This window comes from Elephantulus edwardii, unplaced genomic scaffold (genome assembly GCF_000299155.1).
Source record: "Elephantulus edwardii isolate Elephantulus edwardi_28Jun2011 unplaced genomic scaffold, EleEdw1.0 scaffold00049, whole genome shotgun sequence".
Classification (NCBI taxonomy): domain Eukaryota; kingdom Metazoa; phylum Chordata; class Mammalia; order Macroscelidea; family Macroscelididae; genus Elephantulus; species Elephantulus edwardii.
The window spans coordinates 11,837,979-11,860,711 of record NW_006399799.1 but is presented as its reverse complement, the minus strand read 5'-3'; the positions used below and the strand labels follow the sequence as shown (position 1 = coordinate 11,860,711).

At 42.3% G+C, this 22,733-nt stretch overlaps 2 protein-coding genes across 2 annotated transcripts in view; one reads left to right on the top strand and one right to left on the bottom strand.

Annotated features, from left to right (window-relative positions):
- PPT1 (palmitoyl-protein thioesterase 1) overlaps window positions 1–20,313 on the top strand; it is a 34,615-nt gene extending 14,302 nt beyond the window's left edge. The window contains exons 6-9 of the mRNA XM_006886502.1: window positions 15,360–15,450; window positions 16,298–16,396; window positions 17,415–17,486; window positions 20,191–20,313. Of these exons, the coding sequence (XP_006886564.1) occupies window positions 15,360–15,450; window positions 16,298–16,396; window positions 17,415–17,486; window positions 20,191–20,313 (385 nt within the window). The remainder of the gene's footprint in view (window positions 1–15,359; window positions 15,451–16,297; window positions 16,397–17,414; window positions 17,487–20,190) is intronic.
- Window positions 20,314–20,735: 422 nt separating this feature from the next.
- CAP1 (CAP, adenylate cyclase-associated protein 1 (yeast)) overlaps window positions 20,736–22,733 on the bottom strand; it is a 22,953-nt gene continuing 20,955 nt past the window's right edge. Inside the window, exon 12 of the mRNA XM_006886597.1 lies at window positions 20,736–20,864. Within this exon, the coding sequence (XP_006886659.1) occupies window positions 20,736–20,864 (129 nt within the window). The remainder of the gene's footprint in view (window positions 20,865–22,733) is intronic.

The following is a 22,733-nucleotide window of genomic DNA, read 5'->3' as shown; positions in this document are numbered from 1 at the left end:
TGAACAGAAGCAGATCTGCAGGCCTTTCTTTTGCAGAACTTCTGCATGAGTTTGAACCACTAACCTTTAGGTTAGTAATTGAGTGCAAACCATTTGCACCACCTAAGACCTGTTGGCTACACTAGTCAAAGCCAGATCTCCTGCTGTCTAGTTGAGTCTGACTCAATGACCATGTAGGATGGAGTAGAACTGACCCAAAGGGTTTCCAAGGCTCTAAATGATTAGGGAAGCTAACTGCGACACCTTTATTGTGTGGAGTGCCTGGTGGATTTGAACACTGTCGTTTCAGTTGACAGCTGAGTGCGTAAGCATTGCAGCACTAGGGCTAAATGGTTTTGGAATCAGTAGTGCCACCTGTACAACAGAGAACTGCCAGAAGTCCAGACTGGGTTTAGAAGGGGTTGTGGTAGTAGGGATATTGTAGCTAATGTTAGATGTATCTTGGCTGAAAGCAGGGAACACCAGAAGAATGGCTATCTGTGTTTTATTGATTATGCAGAGGCGTTTGACTGTGTGGATCATAACAAACTGTGGCTGACTCTGAGAAGAATGGGAATTCCAGAACACTTGATCGTGCTAATACGAAACCTATACTTGGACCAAGAGGCAGTCGTCAGAACAGAGCAAGGAAACACTGCATGATTCAAAATTGGGAAGGGTGTATGACAGGGATGTGTCTATCTCCATACCTTTTCAACCTGTATGCAGAACAGATTATCCGAGAGGCTGGGCTCTATGAGAAGTGTGACGTCAGGACTGGTGGAAGATCTATCAACAGTCTGCATTATGCAGATGACACAACCCTACTTGCTGAAACTGAGGAGGACTTGAAGTGCTTGCTACAGAGGGTCAAGGACTGCAGCCTTCAATATGGATTGAGGCTCAATGTCAAGAAGACAAAGATTCTCACCACTGGACCAATTGGCAGCAACATGATGGATGGTGAAGAGATTGAGACTGTTAACAACTTTAGTCTGCTTGACTCCACAGTCAACAGTCTTGGCAATAGCAGCCAGGAAATTAAAAGACATATTGCCATGGGAAAGTCTTCTGTTAGGGACCTCTCCAAAGTACTGAAGAGCAGTGGTGTCACTCTGGAGACTAAGGTGCATCTGATACAGTCCATGGTCTTTGCAATCACTTGTTATGCATCAGAGAGTTGGACAATGACTAGGGAGGATAGAAGGAGAATTGATGCTTTTGAGCTGTGGAGCTGGAGAACAGTATTGAGTGTACCATGGACTGCTAAGAAAACAAACAGATTCATCCTGGAGAGGGTTTAAACTGGGCTGGTTCTTGGAGACAAGGATTCTGGGGCTCTGTCTGACATACTTTGGACATGTTGTAAGGAGGGACAGATACTTGGAGACGGACAGCACAGGAGGGGAAGACCCTCTATGAGATGGATTGATTCAGTGACTAGGGTACTCGGGATGAGGGTGTCGGAGGCAGTGCGATTGGCACAGGATGGAGCAGAGTTTAGGGCTGTTGTACATAGTGTTGCTGAGTCGCAAACTACTCGATAGCACATAACAACATAACAACAACAGTGCCACCTAATGGTCCGTGTAGGTGCTGCAATCCCGTTTCCTTTTTGATGTTGACAAAAAAGAGTTGGACAATGACCAAGGAGGATAGAAGGAGAATTGATGCCTTTGAACTGTGGTGCTGGAGAATAGTATTGAGAATACCATGGACTGCTAGGAAAACAAACTGATTCGTCCTGGAAAGGGTTAAACCGGGTGGCTTCTTGGAGACAAGGATTCTGAGACTCCGTCTAACATACTTTGGACATGTTGTGAGGAGAGACCGGTCTTTGGAGAGGGACATCATGCTTGGGAGGGTGGAGAGACAGCGCAGGAGGGGAAGACCCTCTATGAGGTGGATTGATTCAGTGACTGGGATAATCGGGATGGGAGTGTCAGAGACAGTGTGATTGGCACAGGACAGAGCAGAGTTTAGGGCTGTTGTACATAGGGTCGCTATGAGTTGCAAGCGACTCGACAGCACATAACACAACAACAACTCAATATCCTATGAACTGCCACAGACAGGTCTGTCTTGGAGGTCTGAATATCCAGAAGCAAAGATGGAGAGACTCTGTCTGTCTAGCATACTTTGGACATGTTGTTACAAGAGGCCAAACTCTGTCTTGCAAATTTTGGAGAGGCCAGTCCTTGGAAAAAGACATGCTGGGAAAGGTTCATCAGAGAAAGAGAGGAAAACCCTTAACACGATGAACTGAAACCATGAGTGTAACAATGGGTTCAAGCATCATTAGAATGATGCAGGATATTGTGCACATACTTTGGGCATAATATCAGGAGGAGGCAGTCCTTGGAAAAGGCATCATGCTGGGAAAGGGTCAGCAAAAGAGGAAGACCATCAAGAGAGTGGATTGACACAGTGACTGCAGCAGTGGACTCGAGTATGACAGAGATAGGATGCCACCTGATGTGACAAGCATTGTTCATAGCATCACTGTGACTTGTAGTTGGTGACACCTAACAGCAACGAAGTATGACTGTAGGAAAAGTAGTTGTCAGAAGTAAAATGTAATACTTGAACATTGACATTCCAGGCAGTAGTGAGATGAGACCGACTGGCACTGGCAGCTTTGGATCAGACAATCACATGATATACTATGCCGGGAAAGAAAAACGGGAGAATGGTGTTGCATTCACAGTTAAAAAGACAATTTCAAATTCTGTCTAGAATGAGTGATGTACTAGCAAGGAAGATCTATTAATACGACTACTGTTTAAATATATGCACCAACAATTAAAGCCAAAGAGGAGGAAAGTGAAGATTTTTACCGAATTTTGAAGTCTGAAATTTATGAACCTTACAATCCAATATATTAATGATAATTGGTGACTGGAATGCAAAAGTTGGAAATAAGAAGAAGTGACTGTCAGAAACTACAGACTTGGTGACAGATATTGAATGATCGTATTTTGGCACTCAGTGATTTATTCATCACAAATACCTTTTTGGACCTCACCTCATGGACTGCCCAGGAATGAGACTGACTAAATCTATGGGAGGAGTCATTGGAGAAGCTCAATATTATCAGTCTAAACCAGACCTTGAGATCTTCACTCTTTTCCACCACCACACTTCAAAGGTATCAAATTGTGTTCTGTCATTCCTTAGTCAATGTCTAGCTCTCAGAAGCCTAGCAAGTGATGGAAAAGACCATGGCCTGAATGTGGCGCACCTTAGTCCTCAAACTGACATCGTTACTCCTCAATAATTTGGAGTGGATCCTGTCTACAGACTCCCAGTGCAATGCACCTCCTGATCTCCTGATTGCTGCTACCAAGTATATTGATTGTGGATCCAAGTAAGGTGAAATAATTGACAGTCTCAGCAACTGCAGATTGTTGTGTACTACCGAAAGAACAAACCAGTATGTCCTGGAGAAAGTGCAGCCAGAGTGCTCCTTGGAGACAAAGACGATGAAGCTTCATCTCACATACTTTGGGCATGTTGCTAGGAGAAGTTATTCCTTAGAGATGGACATCATGCTTGGGAAGGTGGAGGGATGGCAAAAAGGGCAGAGACCCTTGGCCAGGTGGGTTGACACTGTCACTACAGCATAGGGATTCAGTGTGCCAGATTGTAAGGCTGGCATGGGATAGGACACTGTTCAGATCTGTTGTTCATAGGGTCACTGTCGTTCATACGTGTGCGACTCGATGGCACCAAACCAAAACAAAATAGACCAGGTGCTAACTATAAAACAATCAATTACTCAGGGGAGCTCTGGTGGCCTAGTGGCAAGAAGCTGTACTGCAATCCCAAAGGTACACGGTTTGAATCCACCAGATGCTCTGCCGGAGAAGGAGGGACAATTTCCTCCTGTACCAGTCAGATCTGATTTGAAGGTACATGTACAAAAAAACAAACAAACAAAACAATCAATTACTCATACCCAACCTCAATTTGAGGAGGAAGAAAATAAAAACAAGTCCCTAAGAACAAAAATATGACTTTGAGTTCTATCTCACACGAATTTAAAAATCATCTGAAGAATAAGTTTGAAGATGGAACACCAGAGATGGAAGACCAGATGAGCTGTGGGCTAAAATCAAGGATATCATCCATGAAGAGAGCAAAAGGTCACTACAAAGACAGAAGAGAAAGAAAAAAACAAAATGGATGTTAGAAGAGACTCTGAAAATTGCACTAGAGCATTGAGAATCCAAAACAAAGGGAAGAGATGCTACAATGAAAGCTGAACAGAGACTTCAAAGAGCAACTTGAGAAGACAGAGCAAAGTATTATAATGGAATGTGCAGAGAGCTGAGATTCAAAAGAGATGAATTCTTTCAGCATTTTTCAAGCTGAGAGAACTGAAAAACAAATTAGGCTTTGAGTCTAAGTATTGAAAGATGCTACAGGCAATATATTGAATGACCCAGAAAACATCAAAAGAAGATGCGGGGAATATACAGAGTTACTGTACCAAAAAGAATTGGCTGACACTGAAATGTTTCAGGAGGTACCATATGGTTAAGAGTCAATGGTAATAAAAGAAAAAGTTCAAGCTAAATTGAAGACATTAGCAAAAATTAAGGCCCCAGGAATTTCTGGAATACCGGTTGACATGTTTCAACTAACAGATGCAGCCGTACATGTGCTCATCATTCTGTGTCAGGAAACTTGGAGCACAAATGCCTAATCAACTGAACAGAAGAGATCCATATCTATGACCATTCTCAAGAAATTAATTCAACAGAATGTGGAAATTACTGAACAATATCATTAATATCACCTGTATACAAAATATTGCTGAAGATCATCCCAAAATGGCTAGAGCTGCACATTGACAGAAAACAGCCAGAAGGTCAAGCTAGGTTAAGGAGAGACCATGGCACCAGGGGTGTCATTGTTGATACCAGATGGATCTTGGTTGCAAGTAGAGATTACTAGAAGCATATCTGTTTTTATGGACTGTGCAGGGAGTTTGACTGTGTAGGTCATAACAAATTATGACTAACATCAAGAGGAATGGGATACCCAAACACTTAATTGTGCTCGTGCAAAACCTCTACCTAGACCAAGAGGCTGTTGTATGAAAAGAGCAAGGTTTAAAATTAAAGAAGGTGTGCGTCAGGGTTGTATCCTTTCTCCATACCTATTCAACTAATATACTAAGCAAATCATTTGAGAATCTAGACTCTTTTTGAAAAAGGATGTGGCATCAAGATAAGAGGAAGACTCATCAGCAACCTATGTAGATGACACAATCTTGCTTGCTGAAAATGAGGAAAACTGGAAGCACTTGCTGCAGAAGATCCAAGACTACAGTCTTCAATATGTATTACATGTCAACATCAAGAAAACAACAGTTCTCACCACGGGACTAATAGGCAACATCATGATAGATGGAGAAAAGATTGCAAAAAAAAAAAAAAAAAAGAAATTGTCAACAATTTTGTCTTATTTGGATCCTCAGTCAACACTCCAGTCTTTTTCTTTTAAACTCCTCTAACTTTTATTTTTTTTTTAACTTGTGTGCCATCGAATCAGATCTGATTGGCACAGGAGGAGACTGCCCCTCCTTCTCCAGTGGAGCATCTGGTGGATTCACACTGCACACCTTTGGGATTGCAGCACAGCTTCTTACCACTAGGCCACCAGAATTCCCTACAGTTTTTCTAATTCTTGTTCAGATGTCTCAAATGCAGCCTATCCATCCTTTCCTCTGTACTTTGTTTTGTGAACCAAGACATAATCCTTGGCAAGAGGAGTCTTCAATGATTTTACATGAGCATTGAGTGGGAAGAGAAGGTCAGATCTGGATTCTGGTTAAAAATGGTGGATTAATTTTTCTCCCTTTATTCCTAAAGCTTAATAAAGTAATAGCCAGATAATAAAAACAAGTAAATTCATCTAGGTAGAAACAACAGGAGAGGAGATAAGAGTTAATGAAAGGTTGCAACACATTTTTTTTTGCAAAAGAGGAAGCAGATGTGTGGATGATAAGTGTTGTACCAGAGCAGAAGTTGAAACTTTCATTTCAGTAGAGAGATATGCTGACAAGAGGGAACAGGTACACATTTTGGAGTGCCAGAGAAGTTACAATGAGGAGGAAATAAAGACATCTTCAGTCATGTAAAAATTTATAAGAAATTTCCTACCTTTATGAACTTGAGTGTGTTTGAGTTTTATTTTCTTATCTCCAGCATGATGAAGTTCCTGGGTGACACAAATTGTCGTATGCCCAACCACTAGCTGACAGGTGGTTGGTTTGGACCCACCCAGAGATGGCTCAGAAGGCAGGCCTGGCAGTTTGCCTGTAAACAATTAGAGCCTTGGGGACCCCCATGTAGCTGTTCTGCCCTACACCCTGCATCACCCTGAGTTAAAATCAATTTAGTGCTTCTAACAGCTAGCAGCAGGCATGAGGTTAGTAATAGTACTTCCCTGCAAGGTAGTTGTTATGATTAAACATTGGCTAACATTGGTTTAGTGTTGAGTTCATAGTAAGGAAGCAAGTTTTGAGTTGTATTCCTTGTGGTGCTCTCTTTAAAACATTTATTCAACTGAGCAATGGTTAAGCGCTTGGCCACTCACTGAACTGTTCAAACCCACCAGCTTTTCGGAGAGAGGAAGATGTAGCATGGCCTTGGAAACCCTATGGCGTGGTTTTCCTCTGTCCTGTTGTTTTCCTATGAGTTGGAATTGACTGGATGGCAATAGGTTTGTTGGAGTATTTGGTGTTTCTCTCTTTTTAATTGTAGACACATTAGAATTAGAAGCCATTAGGATTCTAACTGTGTGTGACCCCATTGGGATTCTATTCTTCATTCCTGATGTTCTGAAATTTTATAGGCTTTTCCTGTTCATAATCCTAGGAACATCATGAGTCATGGTAGGAATTTCTGTCCTGGGAAATTTTTTTTTATATCTTGGGGATCCATTGGGGAGCAGTCTCTGCTCCCATCGAGTGGTATACTGTAGGGGGAAGTAAGTCTGCAAGTAAATGTTAGGATGCACTAGATAACCTATAACAATGGAAAAGCCATGAAAGAAAGAAACCGAATACAGAGACTGTGAGTCACGGAGGGGAAATCTCCTTCGGACAGAGTGGTCACTGAAGAAGCTTTCGCAGCTGGCATCTGAAGGATGAGAAGGGAGGATCATGGGAGGTGCAACAGAGACAAGGATCAGACAGGCACAGCCAGCACACATGACCTGAGGCTGAGAGCGCGGCCTATTTTAAACCTAGCTGATTTCCGTTTAGTGAGAGATGGGGAAGAATTGGACAGAAAAGTAGGAGAAGCGTCATCCTACAAGAGTGGTAAAGAACTTGTATTTTTTTATATATTTATTTTATTTTATTATTTTGTGTGCGTGTACCGTCAAATCAGATCTGACTGGTACAGGAGGAGATTGCCCCTCCTTCCCTGGCAGAGCATCTGGTGGATTCAAACCGTGCGCCTCTGGGATTGTAGTTGCAGCTCCTTGCCACTAGGCCACCAGAGCTCCCCTAAGAACTTGTATTTTATTCTAAACATTGTGAGAAGCTGCTGAGAGGTTTAGCTGGGCAATTATGACCTGGGTGTTTTCAGATGCTCTTCACTGCTTTGTAAGGAAGGGGCTGAAGCCAAAGCCCTGGCACTAAGGACATTATTACCAAAGTCAGTTGGATCTTGGCCAAAAAGCAGAGAATATCAGAGGAATGTCTATCTGTGTTTCATTGACTATGCAAAGGCATTTGACTGTGTGGCTCACAACCAACTGTAGCTAACCTTAAGAAGAATGAGAATCCCAGAACACTTGATCGTGCTTATGTAAAACTTATATGTGGACCAGGAAGCAGTCATCAGAACAGAGCAAGGAAACACTGTATGGTTCAAAATCAGGAAGGGAGTACATCAGCGATTAATCTATATGTGGAACAGAGCATTCGGGAGGCTGGGCTTTATGAGGAGGAATGTGACATTAGGTTTGGTGGAAGTCGCATCAAAAACCTGAGTTATGCAGAGTATACAACCTCACATGCTTAAAAGAAGGAGGGCCTGAAGCATTTCCTGCAGAGGGTCATGGACTGTAGTCTTCAATATGGAATTCAAACTCAACATCAGGAAAACAAAAATTGTCACCACTGGGCCTATTGGCAGCAGCATAATAGATGGAGGAGAGATTAAAGTTGTTAACAGTTTAAACTTGCTTGGTTCCATAATCAGCACTCTTGGTATCAGCAGTCAGGAAATCAAAGGACGAATTGCATTGGAAAATGCGTCAGGGACCTCTCCAGAGTGCCAAAGAGCAACAGTATCAGACTAGAGACTAAGGTGTGCCCAATCCAGGCCATGGTCTTCACAACTACTTATTATGCATCAGAGAGCTGGACAGTGACTAAGGATGATAGAAGAAGAATCGATGCCATTGAATTGTGGTGCTAGAGAAGAGTCTTGAACATACCAATGGACTGCCAAGAAAATAAACAGGTCTGTCCTGAAGAGGGTGGAACCAAGCTGCTCCTTGGAAGGAAGGATTTTGAAGCTCTGTTTCACATACCTTGAGTATGTTGCCAGGTGGGACCAGTCCTTGGAGTAAGACCTCATGATTTGGAGGGTGGAGGGACAGACAGTACAGGAGAGGAAGGCCCTGGATGAAATGGATTGACACAGTAACTGGGGTAGTGGGGCTAGGTGTGTTAGAGACAGTGAGATTGGCTCAGGATGGGGCAGAATTCAGAGATATTGTGTATAGGGTCATTATGAGTTGTAATTGACTTGATGGTATGTAACAACAACAAAGCCAGAGCAGGGTGACCATAGGGCTCTCATAGTGAGATCTAGAAGGGAGATGATGGACCCCAGGGTGTCACAGTGAGATGGGGAAGAGAGAAATGACTGGGATACAGCATAGCAAGTGAGCTAGACTTGAGTTGGATGCAAAATGCAAATCACATTTGTAACAAACTTTCACTCAGGGAGGTAGGTGCCTCCTGAGTTTTCAATAGCTGACTTAACAATTGACTTTTAGAGCACTTTCTACTTTTGTAGAACCCGTTTGTTTTCTGTTTACTTTTAAAGTTTCTTAGGTACAATATCATTTTGAAAGATGGCTAATTTGAGTTTGGAGGGAAGCAAATTGAGAATGGTGGGAAGGTAATGGTGAGGCCTAGGTCTCACTTTCTGTAAAATAGCAAAAGGAAATAGTTTTCTCTTTGCAGTGTTGGCCCTCATTACCCTCTGTGACCCTCTGTGATCAAAAGGAGTCTGGTTATAGGGAAGAAGCCACATCAATCCAAGTAAATTGGGAAAGAGAAATTTTAATTCAGAGGGAGTGACTGAAATCAAGAAGTGGACGCTCTCAGGAGCCAAGGTGGCCTTGCTGTCAGTTTTCATAGCTTTTCTATGTTGTTATTAGGTGCTGTTGAGTTGACTGTGACTCACAGCGACCCTGTGATCTTGCCCTGTTCTGCGTCATTGTTATTTTCTCACCAGACTCTCATGCTTCCCGCTTGGAAGAGAGCCTTGCACAGCTTCCCCATTTTTCTGGCATTCTCCTTCCTCAGTTCTCTTCCTGCCACTTCTCTCCCCTTCATCCCTGCATTCCTTATCACAATGAATGCTGCTTTGTTGTTCTGCCCTGTTGTCTTGTCCTCTTATCTTCCCTCTATGCTCCTCTTGCCTTCCCTTCACCTCCTTCTCGACTCTGGCTCCAAGTCCACAAACCCCATGAGTCAGGCAGGGTTTCTGCCCTCCGTGCCCCTCCCCTCCTTGTTCTCTTCCCTTTTCATCTCACAGCCCTGTCCTCATCGCAACCTCCTCCTTGTCCTCTCTTTGTCCTATGTGACTCTCAGAGAGTATTTTTCTCTTTAACATCCTGTGCTCTCACTATACCCCTTTTCTGAAAATACTGAGGCATTCGCCCAAGCTCCCTCAGAGACTTTAAAATTGTTGAGAAAAATAGAGTGATGTAGCAAGCTATGTATCTAGGAGCGCCAATTAATATTTTGTCATGTTTGCCTTGTATTTTTTTAAGAATAGAAACTCTTTAAAAAAAAAGAATGGAAACTCTTAAGATAAAATTGAATTTTTCCATTCTTTGTCTTCCCTCATTAGTTACAAATTCTTCTTGTTGTGTACTGTCTAAACAGGACCAACCCATTGTTGACCCTCTGGCAGGTTTCTGGAGGCTGTAAATTACGTGATAGGAGATTGCCCAGCTTTCTCCACAGAGCAGCTGGTGAATTTGAACCAAACACCTTTGGGTTGACAACACAACGTCTTACCACTTAGTCAACCATTGTCAAGAATATAGGAAATTTCTTTCTGTCTCTTAAAAATTTAACAGATCAATAGATGGATAAACACACAGGCATAACCTAGAGAGATTGTGGGTTCAGTTCCAGCCACTGTAATAAAGGAAATATTGCAATGGAGAGTCACATGAATTTTTTATTCCCAATGTGTGTAAAAGTTATGTTTACAACTACACTGTAGACTATTCAGTGTACAATAGCATTATGAAAAAGTTTAAATATTGCAAGCATTACCAAAATGTGACACAGAGACATACTGTTGGGAAAATGGCACTGACAGTTTTCCTTATTTATTTATTTATTTTAACTTGAAAGAGGGAAATGTATTAGCCAGAGGAACTCTTGTTCCGATAGATTTGCTTTTATCACACAAGTTTGTCAGAAACCTTTGATTTATAAAAATCTCAGTATCTGTCAAGAGCAATAAATCAAAATGCAATGAAATAAGGTGTGCCTTTGTGTAGATCCAAAATCATTGCTACAGAATCGATTCTGAATCATAGTCTACTTCCATTGGTTTTCCTTTAAAGGAGATTGCCCATCCTTCTCCTGTGGAGCTGGTGGATTTGAACCTTTGGCTTTTTGGTTAGCACACTATGACACTGGAGTTCATTATGCCTGTGTATAGATAGATACTTTATGTGAGGTCCTTTAGTGGCACAAGTAGTTTGTCCTAGGCTGCTAATCAAAATTTAGCAGTTGAAATCCACTTGGTGTTGTGATAGAAAGACCTGCTTCAGTAAGGGTTATAGCCAAGAAAATTCTAGGGAGCAGTTCTACTCTGGAACACATGGCGTTGCCATGTGTAAAAATCCACTCAGTGGCAATGAGGGGGGCGGGGTTTGGTGGTTATTTGGTGATTGTTCATAATCAAGTCATTTCCAAATCAGCAATCCATGTATGCAGAGTGGAACTGCTTCATGGGTCTTCTACAGCCTCATCAACTGCTGGTGTGTTCTCCCTCTGTGGGTGGGTGTAAGTAAATCATTGCCATTCTAATAGAGGGAAGGGATGTTCCATCTTTCCAATGACTAGCATCTTTTCATGTACTTGTTGGTCATTTGAATGTCTTCTTTGGTGGCTTGTTGGCTTTCTTTGTCCTGTTTTAAAATTGAGTTGTCTTTTTTGTTGTTATGTTGAAGTGTTTTATATATTTTGGATATTGAACTTTTACTAGCTATATGGTTCCCTCAGATTACCCCCTAAACTGTAGAGGTTTTCCCCACCACGTTGATAAAAGTCCTTTTGATGAAGGAACAATAATTTTTATAAGGTCTCATTTATTTATTTTGTTGCTTATGTTTTCATTGTTACATTTTATAATCCATCATTAAACTAGGCTCAGGCACTTCCCAGTATTTTCTTCAAAGAACTTAGTGATTTTAATTTTCACATTTAGGTCCTTGATCCATTTTGAATTGGTGTCTTTGTATATAGTGTGGTGGGTGGTGGTGTTATGTGCCATTGAGTCAACCATGACTCAAACTGTGTGTGGCATAGATTAATTTTCTGCGTGTGGAAGTGTAGAATTCATAAAACCATTCATTGAAGAGACTTCTTTCCCCAGTGGATGGACATTCTTGTCTAAGATTAGTTGACCACAGAGATTTAGACACCACCTGTTCTTGAAGCTTTTCTTTCCTTTTCTTCTTTCTAACTATACTATGTATCCTCTCCTTAAACCTTTCCCTTCTTTCAGTGTGACATCTCTACATTAACCCATCCTGTTTGGCACCATAACTACTGAGTATCTGCTCAGGGCCAGGGGTGTGCAGTCTTGTATAGAGAGACAGGAAAAGAATACTGCTTACAGGATAAGCAATGTTATTGTTACGTGCCATCAAGTTGCCTGCGACTCATAGAGACCTTATGTACAACAGCTCTGAAGCCTGCCCTGTCCTGAGCCAGTCTCACTGACTCCAAAACACCAACTCCCCCCATTGCCCTAATTACTGTATCAATCCATCTCATCCAGGGTTTTTTTTTCTCCTACACTGTCCCTCCACTCTTCTGATCATGATGTCATTCTTAGGACCAGTCTTTCCAGGCCACGTGCCCAGAGTATGAGTCAGAGCTTAAAAATCCTAGCCTCCAAAGAGAAACTTGGTTTCACACTCTCCAAGACACACTTACTTGCAAAGAAAGGTGGTCTATGGTATTATGTTCAAGGCTCTTCTCTAACACTACAACTCAAAGGCATTAATTATTCTGTCATCCTTAGTCATTGTCCGGTTCTCTGATGCATAGCAAGTAATTGCAAAGACCATAACCTAGATCAGGTGCACCTTAGTCTCTAGACTGACATGGTTGTGTCTTAGTACTCTGGAGAGGTCCCTGATAGCACATTTTCCAAATGCAATTTGTTTTTTTTGTTTCCTGACTGCTGGTGCAAAGAATGTTGATTGTGGAGATGAGCAAGCTGAAATTGTTAACAACCTCAGTCTCTTCTCCATCTATCATGGTGCTGCCAGTTGGCCCAGTGGTGAGAATCTTTGTCTTCTTGATGTTGAGCTTCAATCCACATTGAAGACTATAGTCCCTGACCTTCTGCAGCAAGTACTTCAGGCCCTCCTCACTTTCAGCAAACAAGGTTGTGTCATTTCCATAAGGTAGATTGTTGATGAGTCTTACTGTAATCCTCATGCCACATTTCTCCTCATAAAGCCCCACCTCACGAATGATCTGTTCTGCATATAGATTGAAAAGGTATGGAGACAGTACAAATCTGACTTACTCCTTTCCTAATTTTGAACAATGCAGTGTTTGTTTCCTTGTGAGGACTGCTTCCTGGTCAAATAGGTTTTGCATGAACACAATCAATACAAGTGTTCTGGGATTCCATTCTCCTCAAGGTCAGCCACAATTTGTTGTGATCCACACAGTCAAATGCCTTTGCATAGTCAATGAAACACAGATAGAGATTCCTCTGGTACTCTTTGCTTTCTGCCAAGACCCATCAGACATTGGTGATAATGTCTCTAGTGCCACGACCTCTTCTAAACCTAGCTTGTACTTCTGGTAGTTCTCTGTTAGTGTACTGTTCCAGTTGTTTTTATATAATCTTCAGCAGTATTTTGCTTGCATGTGATATTAGTGATATTGTTTGATAATTTCCATACTCTGTCAGGTCAGGAAATTTTTTTTTTAAATGGGAATAAATACAGATCTCTTCCAGTCAGTTGGCCAGGTAGTTGTCCTCCAGATTTCTTGGCAACCTGGTGAGTATGTCTATGGCAGCATCTATTTATTGAAATATGTTGATGATTATTCCATCAATTCCTGGGACCTTGTTTTTTGCCACGTCCTTCAGAGCAGCCTGTACTTCCTCTTTCATCACCATTGCCTCTTGATCACAATATTGTTTGAAATTCTTCTATGTCAGCCAATTCTTTTTGGTATGGTGACTGACTCTGTGTGCGCCTTCTGTCTTCTTCTAATGCTTCCTGAATCATTCAGTATTCTGCCCATAGGATCCTGCAACATAGCATTGCAACTTGTGGCTTGAATTGGTTCTTTAGTTCCTTCAGCTTAAGAAATGACAAGTAATAGTGGCATTAAAACAAAATGACAAGATGAGTACTACCAGTATCAGTAATGTCAGTATTTTAGAAATGTTCAGAGTTCATTAGATTTTTAAAAATCAGTGAAACTAGGCATTTAAGAGATTTCAAATATATTTATAAACTGATTATAGACTGTCAGTCTGCTTGCTGATGATCTGGCTGCTGTTTGCTTTAACTTCAGGCCTGTTGGCTTCTGGGCATGAGGAGCTCCTCTCATCTCTGCTGTAGCTGGTTCCATTGGGCTTAAGTGCACTCTTGTTCCACTGAGAGGGGATTTCCTAAACCACTGCATTTGGGTCACTCTTCCTTCCACAGACTGCAGAGCTTCTGTTGCAATTGTGATTTCATTCTCTGAAAACCTGTTCTCATTTTTCTTCTCTGGAGGATTTCTCCCCCTTGGATTTATGTTTATTGTTACCTCCCCCCTTCTCCACTTCCTTTCATTGTTACCAGCTTTTTTCCATTTTTTGTGTGTGAAGGTGCTGTTGTGTAGGTGTAGGAACTAAGTGGAAGCCATTTAGAGGCTTGTGGGGTGCAAATTTGGAAAAGGAGCACTGGAAGGGAATGAGGAGAGAGATTGGAGGGAAATACGTGTGAACAGAACCACCAGCCTGACCTGTGTCTGAAATAATAATGTTTTGTTGTTGTTGTTGTGTGCCATTGAGTCACCTGCAACTCACAATGACCCTATGTACAATAACTTTGAACCCTGTCCTATCTTGAGCCAATTTCATTGTCTCTGACACACCTACCTTCATCGGCCCAGGTCCTGAGTCATCTCGTCCAGGGTCTTCCTCTCCTGCACTGTCCCTCCACCCTTCCAAGCATGATGTCCTTCTCTAGGGACTAGTCCCTCCCTCCTGGCAACAAGTATGTGAGACAGAACTTCAAAATTCAAAATACCTGTCTGCTGTCATCACCAAACAGCATGACTAATGCTTTGTGATTGAGAAGGGAGACATCCATCCCTATCTGAGGATGGCAAAATGGAGGTTGGATTAAGAGGAGGTGGAGGGGATGATTTTTGAGCTGAGTATTGAAGGATGAGTAGATGGCAAAGAGGAGAAGTGTGGAGACAGGACAGTGTGTGCCATCACCTGGGGGCAGAGTAAGTATGATCAAGCTCAGTCCTGAAAGGATGCAGATATTGAGTATTTCTCCTAAACCATCTGGTCTTGCTATGCTTTGCTAAATAACCAGGCCTTATCTCAGGTATCTTGTTGATGAACTTACAGAGGTGGGAATATTATCTTCCCTGTTGGAGAGCAGATCATCTTCCTCTCTCCTCTTGGTGATTTGCATAAATAGATGCTCACTAGGGAAGAAAATTTCCCCTTTGAGAACTTAGACACTTGATTGTCATCATTCACCTCTGTCACCAACTCCTCTAAGCCTGGGACTTGTGGGCCATTTGTCTTTGAAGTCTCTTAGTGGCCTGTGCACGGGGGCAAGCCCCTGAGTGCTGCTATGGAGCTTGATCACCTCCATTCCTTTTTCTTCCGCAGCCTAGTGCAAGCAGAGTACTGGCACGACCCCATCAAGGAGGACATGTACCGCAACCACAGCATCTTCCTGGCGGATATAAATCAGGAGAGGGTGAGCACCCACACTAGACTGCCGTAGTCATGCATTCTTTGTTCTGTTCAGAATATCATGAATAAAACAGCAGTGACTAACTGCCCAAAATAACATGAGCAGAGCCCAGGAAACAGAAGTTCTTTTTTCTAGGAGGCTGTGCTTATGACATGATTTCATTCCTTTTAGGGAAGTTGAAATGATTTGGCTTTCCTCCCCCCTAAGTCTTTTTCCTTTCCTAGTGTTGAAGAAGCAGGATAAGCCCAGTTTTCTCCATGAGTTAAGTAGAAATTCCTAGTGGTTGTCTTAAAGCCTTCCTGGTGGGTCCCTTTTGGAAAAAGTATTTTCAGAAGGGATATTTACCAACTGCAGGAGGGACTGGATATATCACAGACTTCGCTTAGGAGAGTCTAGTTAACTAGATGGCTCAATAGTATATTTGCCTTATTTTTAAAAAGCAGGAGATGTTAAGGAAAATAAAAAGACTAGTATCACACAATAGTGCAATGGATGCCATCATTGGTGGACAAGTACTTATCAGGCAGGATGGGCAAGAAAGGCTGTAAAATGAATAAATTCATTCTGTTGTGTTGGAACCAATTCATGCTGACCCTCCAGGTTTTCAGAGGCTCTAAATGCCTGGGAGATTGCCTGTCTTTCTCCCTAGAAGCTACTGGTGGCTTTGAATCACCAGGAAGGCGCATCCTTTGAGCCAGCAGTGCACATCCTGACTTCCATCACCAGAGCTCCCCTTGGAAAAAGAGACACGGTAGCCCAGAATCAGGGAGATGGTCCACTGAAAGGCTGCAGTCCCCCTACAGGAATCCCTTGGTAGTGTCCTGAAGTACTGCTTCTTTTTTTTTTTCAGGGTGTCAACGAGTCTTACAAAAAAAACCTGATGGCTTTGAAGAAGTTTGTGATGGTCAAATTCCTCAATGATTCCGTTGTGGACCCTCTGGAATCTGAGGTGAGACTCCCTAGAATGCAGCATGCCAGTAGACTATAGTTGTAAATGCTGGGAACATGCCTTCAGTTCTTCCCACTAGCCTGTGGGTAAGGCAGGAGTTTTTCAGTCCAGGACCATAAATACATCATTGACTGTTTTAACCTCCTGAAAGTATATGTTCCTCCCTCCCTCACTGCTGTCAAGGTGGTTCCAGTGACCCATTTTTCTCCCATGGAGCTGCTGGTGACCTTTGGTGGTTTGAATCCACCAGGAAAGATGGATAGTCTCCTCCCTTTGTGATTTACACGTTCGGAATCCAGATGGAGGTTCACTTTGAGTAGGAACTGACTTGATGAAATTGATTTTGCTTCTCTAGTGGAAGGAGCTATAATTTTCATGATTCTCAAATGAACCTGTTGTTGTTGTGTACCGTAGAGTCAGAACTGACCCATAACTGCCCCTCTGGTAGGTTTTCAGAGGCAGTAAATTGCATGGGAGGAGATTGTCCATCCTTTAGCAGAGCAGCTGGTGGTTTTGAAATGTGTGCCTATGGGATTGCAATGCAGCTTTCTGCCACTAGGCTACCAGAGCTCCCTTCAAATGGACCTATAAGCCAAGAAAGATCAGAACCACTAGTTCAAAATCTTTAAGTTCCTAAGCTTGGTGTTTAGGGTCTACCCTAAGCTTTATCCTAGCAGTTTTAGGAAATGGAAAAAAAAATATGAACTTTTCCTTTAGGTCTCAATTTTAAGAAGGAGAAGACTTGGCACAAATACTTTTCCTTCTTGCTACAGGTTTATGTTCAGTCTGTTGGTGGTTTTAGCTCCTTTCAAAAACTCATCCTCATATATAATTTGCACAAGAGGAAATTGCCTGTCTGCCTGTCGAGGAGCTGCTGGTAGACTGAACTACTAAGGGAGGCTGGCTTTTGGGTAGCAGCACAACTCCCCCTAAGACTATGCTGCCAGAACTCCCTGGTCTTCGTTGGGCAGTGTGCTCGGTTCATGATCTGACCTTGACTCTTTCTCCCTTTCTGCAGTGGTTTGGATTTTACAGAAGTGGCCAAGGCAAGGAAACTATCCCTTTACAGAAGACCACTTTGTACCTGCAGGTAAAGGATAATGTTTATTTTGTTTAAGGTCTGACACCTCCCTTTTGATAGAAAGATTTAGAATTGATTTCCTTTGCTGGAGTAGATTCTACTACAGCCCCCAAACACAATGAATGTGTACAATGGAGAATTTCTTTTAAAACATCAAGTAAATTTGGAGGGTGTAGCATATAGCAGTGCTTGACACATAATTAAGAATCAGTAGTTCAGTGACACAGACCTCACCTTTCATACATGAGACCAGCCTTCAGGTACCTCATACATAGCCACCACCTATCACTGCCCGATTTTGTATGGTTGTGAGAGTCAACAATTTTAGTAGCACATCCCCAAGAAGACAGACTAAAAAGCCCAATTATCTTTTTCCAGAAATCAGCCATTTGAAATAGTGTGGCTCACAATGGTTATCATCCTATTGTCCTTAAGTCTCCATGAGTCAGGGGTGTTGTAGGTAATAGTAGATGCAGAAGTCAGTGCTAGGGTCCCCTTTTAAATAGGAATTGACAGGCCATGCTCCTCATGCAGGAAGTTGAATGGAAATAGTTGTTGTTAAGTGCCGTCGAGTTGCAGGAGACTTATAGTGACCTTATGAAGGAGAGTCCTCAACACTTGTGTCTTTCATCCTCTCTCCAGGTTCATAGGGTTTCCGGAAGCAAGCTATTATGGAAGCTTCCAAGCTTGTTTTAATCAGGGAGCTCCACCCCACCCTGTCCGCATTGGGTCACCAACCATTAACACATTTGACACATCAGTGTCACAGTGTTCAGCCGCATAGCAACTACAAGTTACCGCTGTATGGCAAGTGGACCCACCAGGGCTATACGACCTAGAGGAATGTCTAAACAGAAACAATGAAAGACAGGCCCGAAGGCCACGGATTAAAAGTCACCCACCTTTGGCTTGGTAGCATTGCTTTCTGTCCACTGGGCCAAGGGATCTCTATGTTGATGTTATTAAGTGCTGTTGAGTCACAGGCGACTCATAGCGATCCTATGAAGGAAAGTCCTCAATGCTTGTGTGTCTTTCATCCTCTCTCCAGGTTCATAGGGTTTCTGGAGGCAAGCTCCTACGAAAATGGATACCACTCCTGCTTCCAAGCTTGTTTTTCAATGGAAATAGATGTGCCAATATTCTGTCATTTCCAACTGTGGAAACTTTAAAGGGTTTTTCATTAGGAAAGAAGACTCTTCCAAGCATGCATAAATGCTGCATCTGTACTAATCACCTACTAGAGTTCCCTCAGATAATTTCAGAAGTCTGTTTTCGTTTTCATTTGTTGCCCCTTTCTGGGTGAGGTAAAAGGGAGGCTGCTGGGCACTGTTGAGTCAGTTCCAATTCATAATGACCCTATAGGACAGGACGAGATACTGCTCAGCACTGCACTCTCTGTGGGAGCCCACTGTGAGAAATAGCGTTTATCCGTTTTGTTGAGGGTTTCCTTTTTTTGTTCCCTGCCAACCATGATGTCCTGCTCTGAGGACTGGTCCCTCCTGATAACATGCCCTAAGTACAGGACATGAAGTCTTGCCATCCTTGCTTCTAAGGAGCATTCTGGCTGTACTTCTAAGGCAGATGTTTGTTCTCTGGCAGTCCTTAGTATGATGTTCTGTGCCATTGATTTGGAACCAACTCATAGCTGACTCTGCAGTGAGTTTTTAGAGGCAGTGGGAGACTGCCGATCTTTATCCCATGGATTCGAACCACTTGCCTTTAGATTGCAGTGCAGGTGCTTACCACCAGAACTCCCTACTTTTTAGTATACACATTATTCATCAGCATTGTATTAAGTCAAAGGCATCAACTGTTCTTTGGCCTTCCTTATTCCGTGTCCAGCTTTGCATGCATGTGTATCTGCTGAAAATACCATGGCTTGGGGCAGGAGTGCCTTCATCCTCAAAGTGACATCTTGGTGGTGTTGGGGTTTGGTTTTTTTTGTTTTTTAACATTTAAAGGTCCTTTGCAACAGATTTGCTCAGTAAATATGTTTGAGTTCTTAACTGTGGCTCCCAAGCATGTTGATTGTAGATCCAGGTAAAAAGAAATCCTTTACAACTATATTATTTTCTCCATTTAACACGTTGCCGCGAAAGACTGTAATACATTGGAGAGAGAGAAAATGTGTTTCTAAGCACAGTCATCAATTTAAAAGTGGGCGGCAACGTGTTAATTAGAGAAAGGGAAGTTAAGGTCTGATAGCAATGTTAAAAATGACAACTGTATAGAACTTCCTTATTGTGAAACTCCAATTGCTGGTAGCCATGGCAGAAGTACCATCAGAACTGCTTATTTTACCAGCTTTGAACGTGAATGTTCTGTGCTCCTAGCACGTGAGGAATGGCATTGTATGAAAACGTCCCAGATTTGGCATCCAACAGTTGGATATGTTTAAGTCACCTAGCTATTAGTTCAACTTTGGATCAGTCAAAACAGGACATTTTGAGGCAGTTGTTCTTGAGACATTCTCCGTAAGCTTTGGAAAACTTCTGAGAAAGCAGAATGTAAAACTATGTATCAAACAGTGTCAAGTGTGCTCAGCAACCCTCCCCCCAACCTGGAAAACCAAAACTTTAACAAGGTACCTTTTTGGCATTTTATAGACGTCAGTTACTTTAATACTCAAGAGGTGGGGGAAAGCCTTTTGTGAATATGTCTCAGTATTCTGTTAATGTTCAGTAACTCTTGACTATGGTCTCTCCTTCTGTAGGACCGCTTGGGGCTAAAGGAAATGGACAACGCAGGGAAGCTAGTTTTTCTGGCTACACAAGGGGACCATCTCCAGCTGTCAGAAGAATGGTTTAATGCACACATTATCCCCTTCCTCAAGTGAAACCTTGCAGTTTGCCCAGAAGCCAAGGGAGCCACTTCCACATGGTGTGGAGATAGTTCTCTCTGTGCCCAAACCTGAGCTCAGATCCAGCTTGCAACTAACCCTTTTCTCCTGTCATCATCTAACATGTCTTGCTCAGAAAGATCTAAGATCCAAATCTTATCCTTTGTCTCATCCTATCACCATATGGTATTGAGTGCAAATTTAATTAGTTAATAACCATGGATTGTTTTACAGCCCTTTTGTGGTCTAGCTCATTGTTCAGAAAAGGAGTCTACTGCAGATCAATGTCAGAACTGCTCCCAGACCCAGAGGAGAGGAAACTAGAGCAATGAGCTAGATGCTAAGGGCAGATACTTTTCTGGGGGGCTTTAGGAAAGTCAAGTCTGCTCACATTTCTCAGGCCCAACTTGCATAAATATTCAATTTCGCTGGTGACATAACTTGAGTTTGGAAAAGTACTGCTTGGTTACTTTTTGCCTTTGTGGGATTTTAGCAATTACTATACAGATTACCACCTTCACCCCCACCCGCCCTTGCACACATTTTGTCTGGCATAAAAAGAGGGGAGGTAACACTCTGTGGAGTTGCTTAAGGGAGATGTATATCTTGTTAACTGTGGGGGCAGGAGGTTGTTAGAAGTGAAAAAGGAGACAGCTCTTCTTCCAGTTTGATCCTGGACTGACCCTGTACTTGGTTTTCTTCCGTGACTAATGGTATGGATTCTCGTCATTGCTGCTGGTGTTAGCAGAGAATGGGAGAAAAAAAATGTGAAGAGCTCATGGTTGCTAACTTCCATCCCTTAACACTCTGTAAACATTTACCAGCATACTCCAAATGATTTTTGATGTGCTCTGTGGAAAAAATGCTTGGGAAATGAGGGCTACTTTTCACCCGTGGTGATCAACTCCCATTAGATTAAGGACTCTGAGAATTCTTGTCACAGTAAAGAAAACTAAGCTGAATTTACCATTTCCCACATTATTTGTGCCTATTTCTGACCCCCAAAACCTGTCAACAGTTTCTGTAAGACTTCTGCAGAATGTTAGTGTGGGAAAATAATCAGCTGTGGTTTGATAGAAGCGTCCTGCCAGTGCCACAAAATGTACCACTTTCCTTTCCCTCCCACAAGCCTTATTCTTCAACCAAAAGGTGAGGATAAAGGGCAACAGGACGGTGTGGAACATTTTTTTTATGAGGCTGAAATAAAAAGTACTTTCTTATCTTTGGTGTCACTGTTGTTTTCAGCATTCTATATCCTTATTTAGCAAAGATCACAATAACTGAGCAAGTTTGGTATTAACTTTATTCTATTTTCTGTATAACTTTAAGTACATAAAGGTTTATTTCCACAGGCCTCAGGAATGGGTAGAAGTCACAGGACAATGTGTTTTACCACCAAAACTGTTGCACATTTTGGTGTTTGTCCTAGAGGGAGAAACTGAAATTTACACTTGCAATGCTGTGCAAGATTCTTACAGAAATCAAGACCTAAATCCAGCCTGCAGTGGAGGTTTTAGTACTCTGTTCAGGTGCCCTGACAGAAGCCATAAGCGGTTGAGCATGACAGGAGAAGGGAGGCAATGACAATGGATGACAGGCACCTAGCATGAAGAAGGAAGGAATGCCAGATTTCTTGGAATGGTGTATTCTTGTTTTCCCTTTTTAAAAAGTCATCTCTTTAGGAAGGTGCTAAGCAGGGATCCCAGAGAAAAAAGTTCCATGACTCCTTTCAAATGCCCAGGGTGCAGGGCACTGCTGTAGAAGAACCCACTATTTCATAGTTTGGGCAGATCCAGGATGGAAAGCAAAATAAAGGGAATGCTTATAGGAAACAATTTTGCTTGGAATGCTAGATGGCCAAGCCTCAGCCTTTGGTCCAGTGCAACCCTTACCTCATTCATTTATCAACAATGAAAAATTAGTTTGGTTAGAAGAACCAATTGGAATCATATCAGCTTCTGCTACTCTCATGTGCATTATTAGAAAATGATTAACTTGTTTGAACATTCTGATCTGTTAATTCCTAGGGACTGTTTTATTCTTCCCAAAGACTTGGTAGACAACTCTCAAAAGTTGAAAGTGATAACCAGTATACTAGTCTGCAGTTCCTTAAGAATGAACTGGTGGAGTGGTTGAACTGATATGGAAAAGCTGCACCTTCCCGCAGATGACCAACTGACCTGCTATCCCACCCCAATTCTTAGCCTGAGGTATATTTCAGTGAAGGCAGGTAGCTGTTCTTCTCAAAAGCAGAGAAGCAGTTTTAAGAGCAGAAAGGTAGAGGAGATCTAGAAAAGAACCGTTTTGATACAGATTTATCCCAAGGTGTGAAAGGAGAGGGCAAAGAACCCAGTGGCACTTCGCTTATCCAGCAATTTCTGTCACTGTGGTGACTAACTTCTGCCCATTCCATAGAG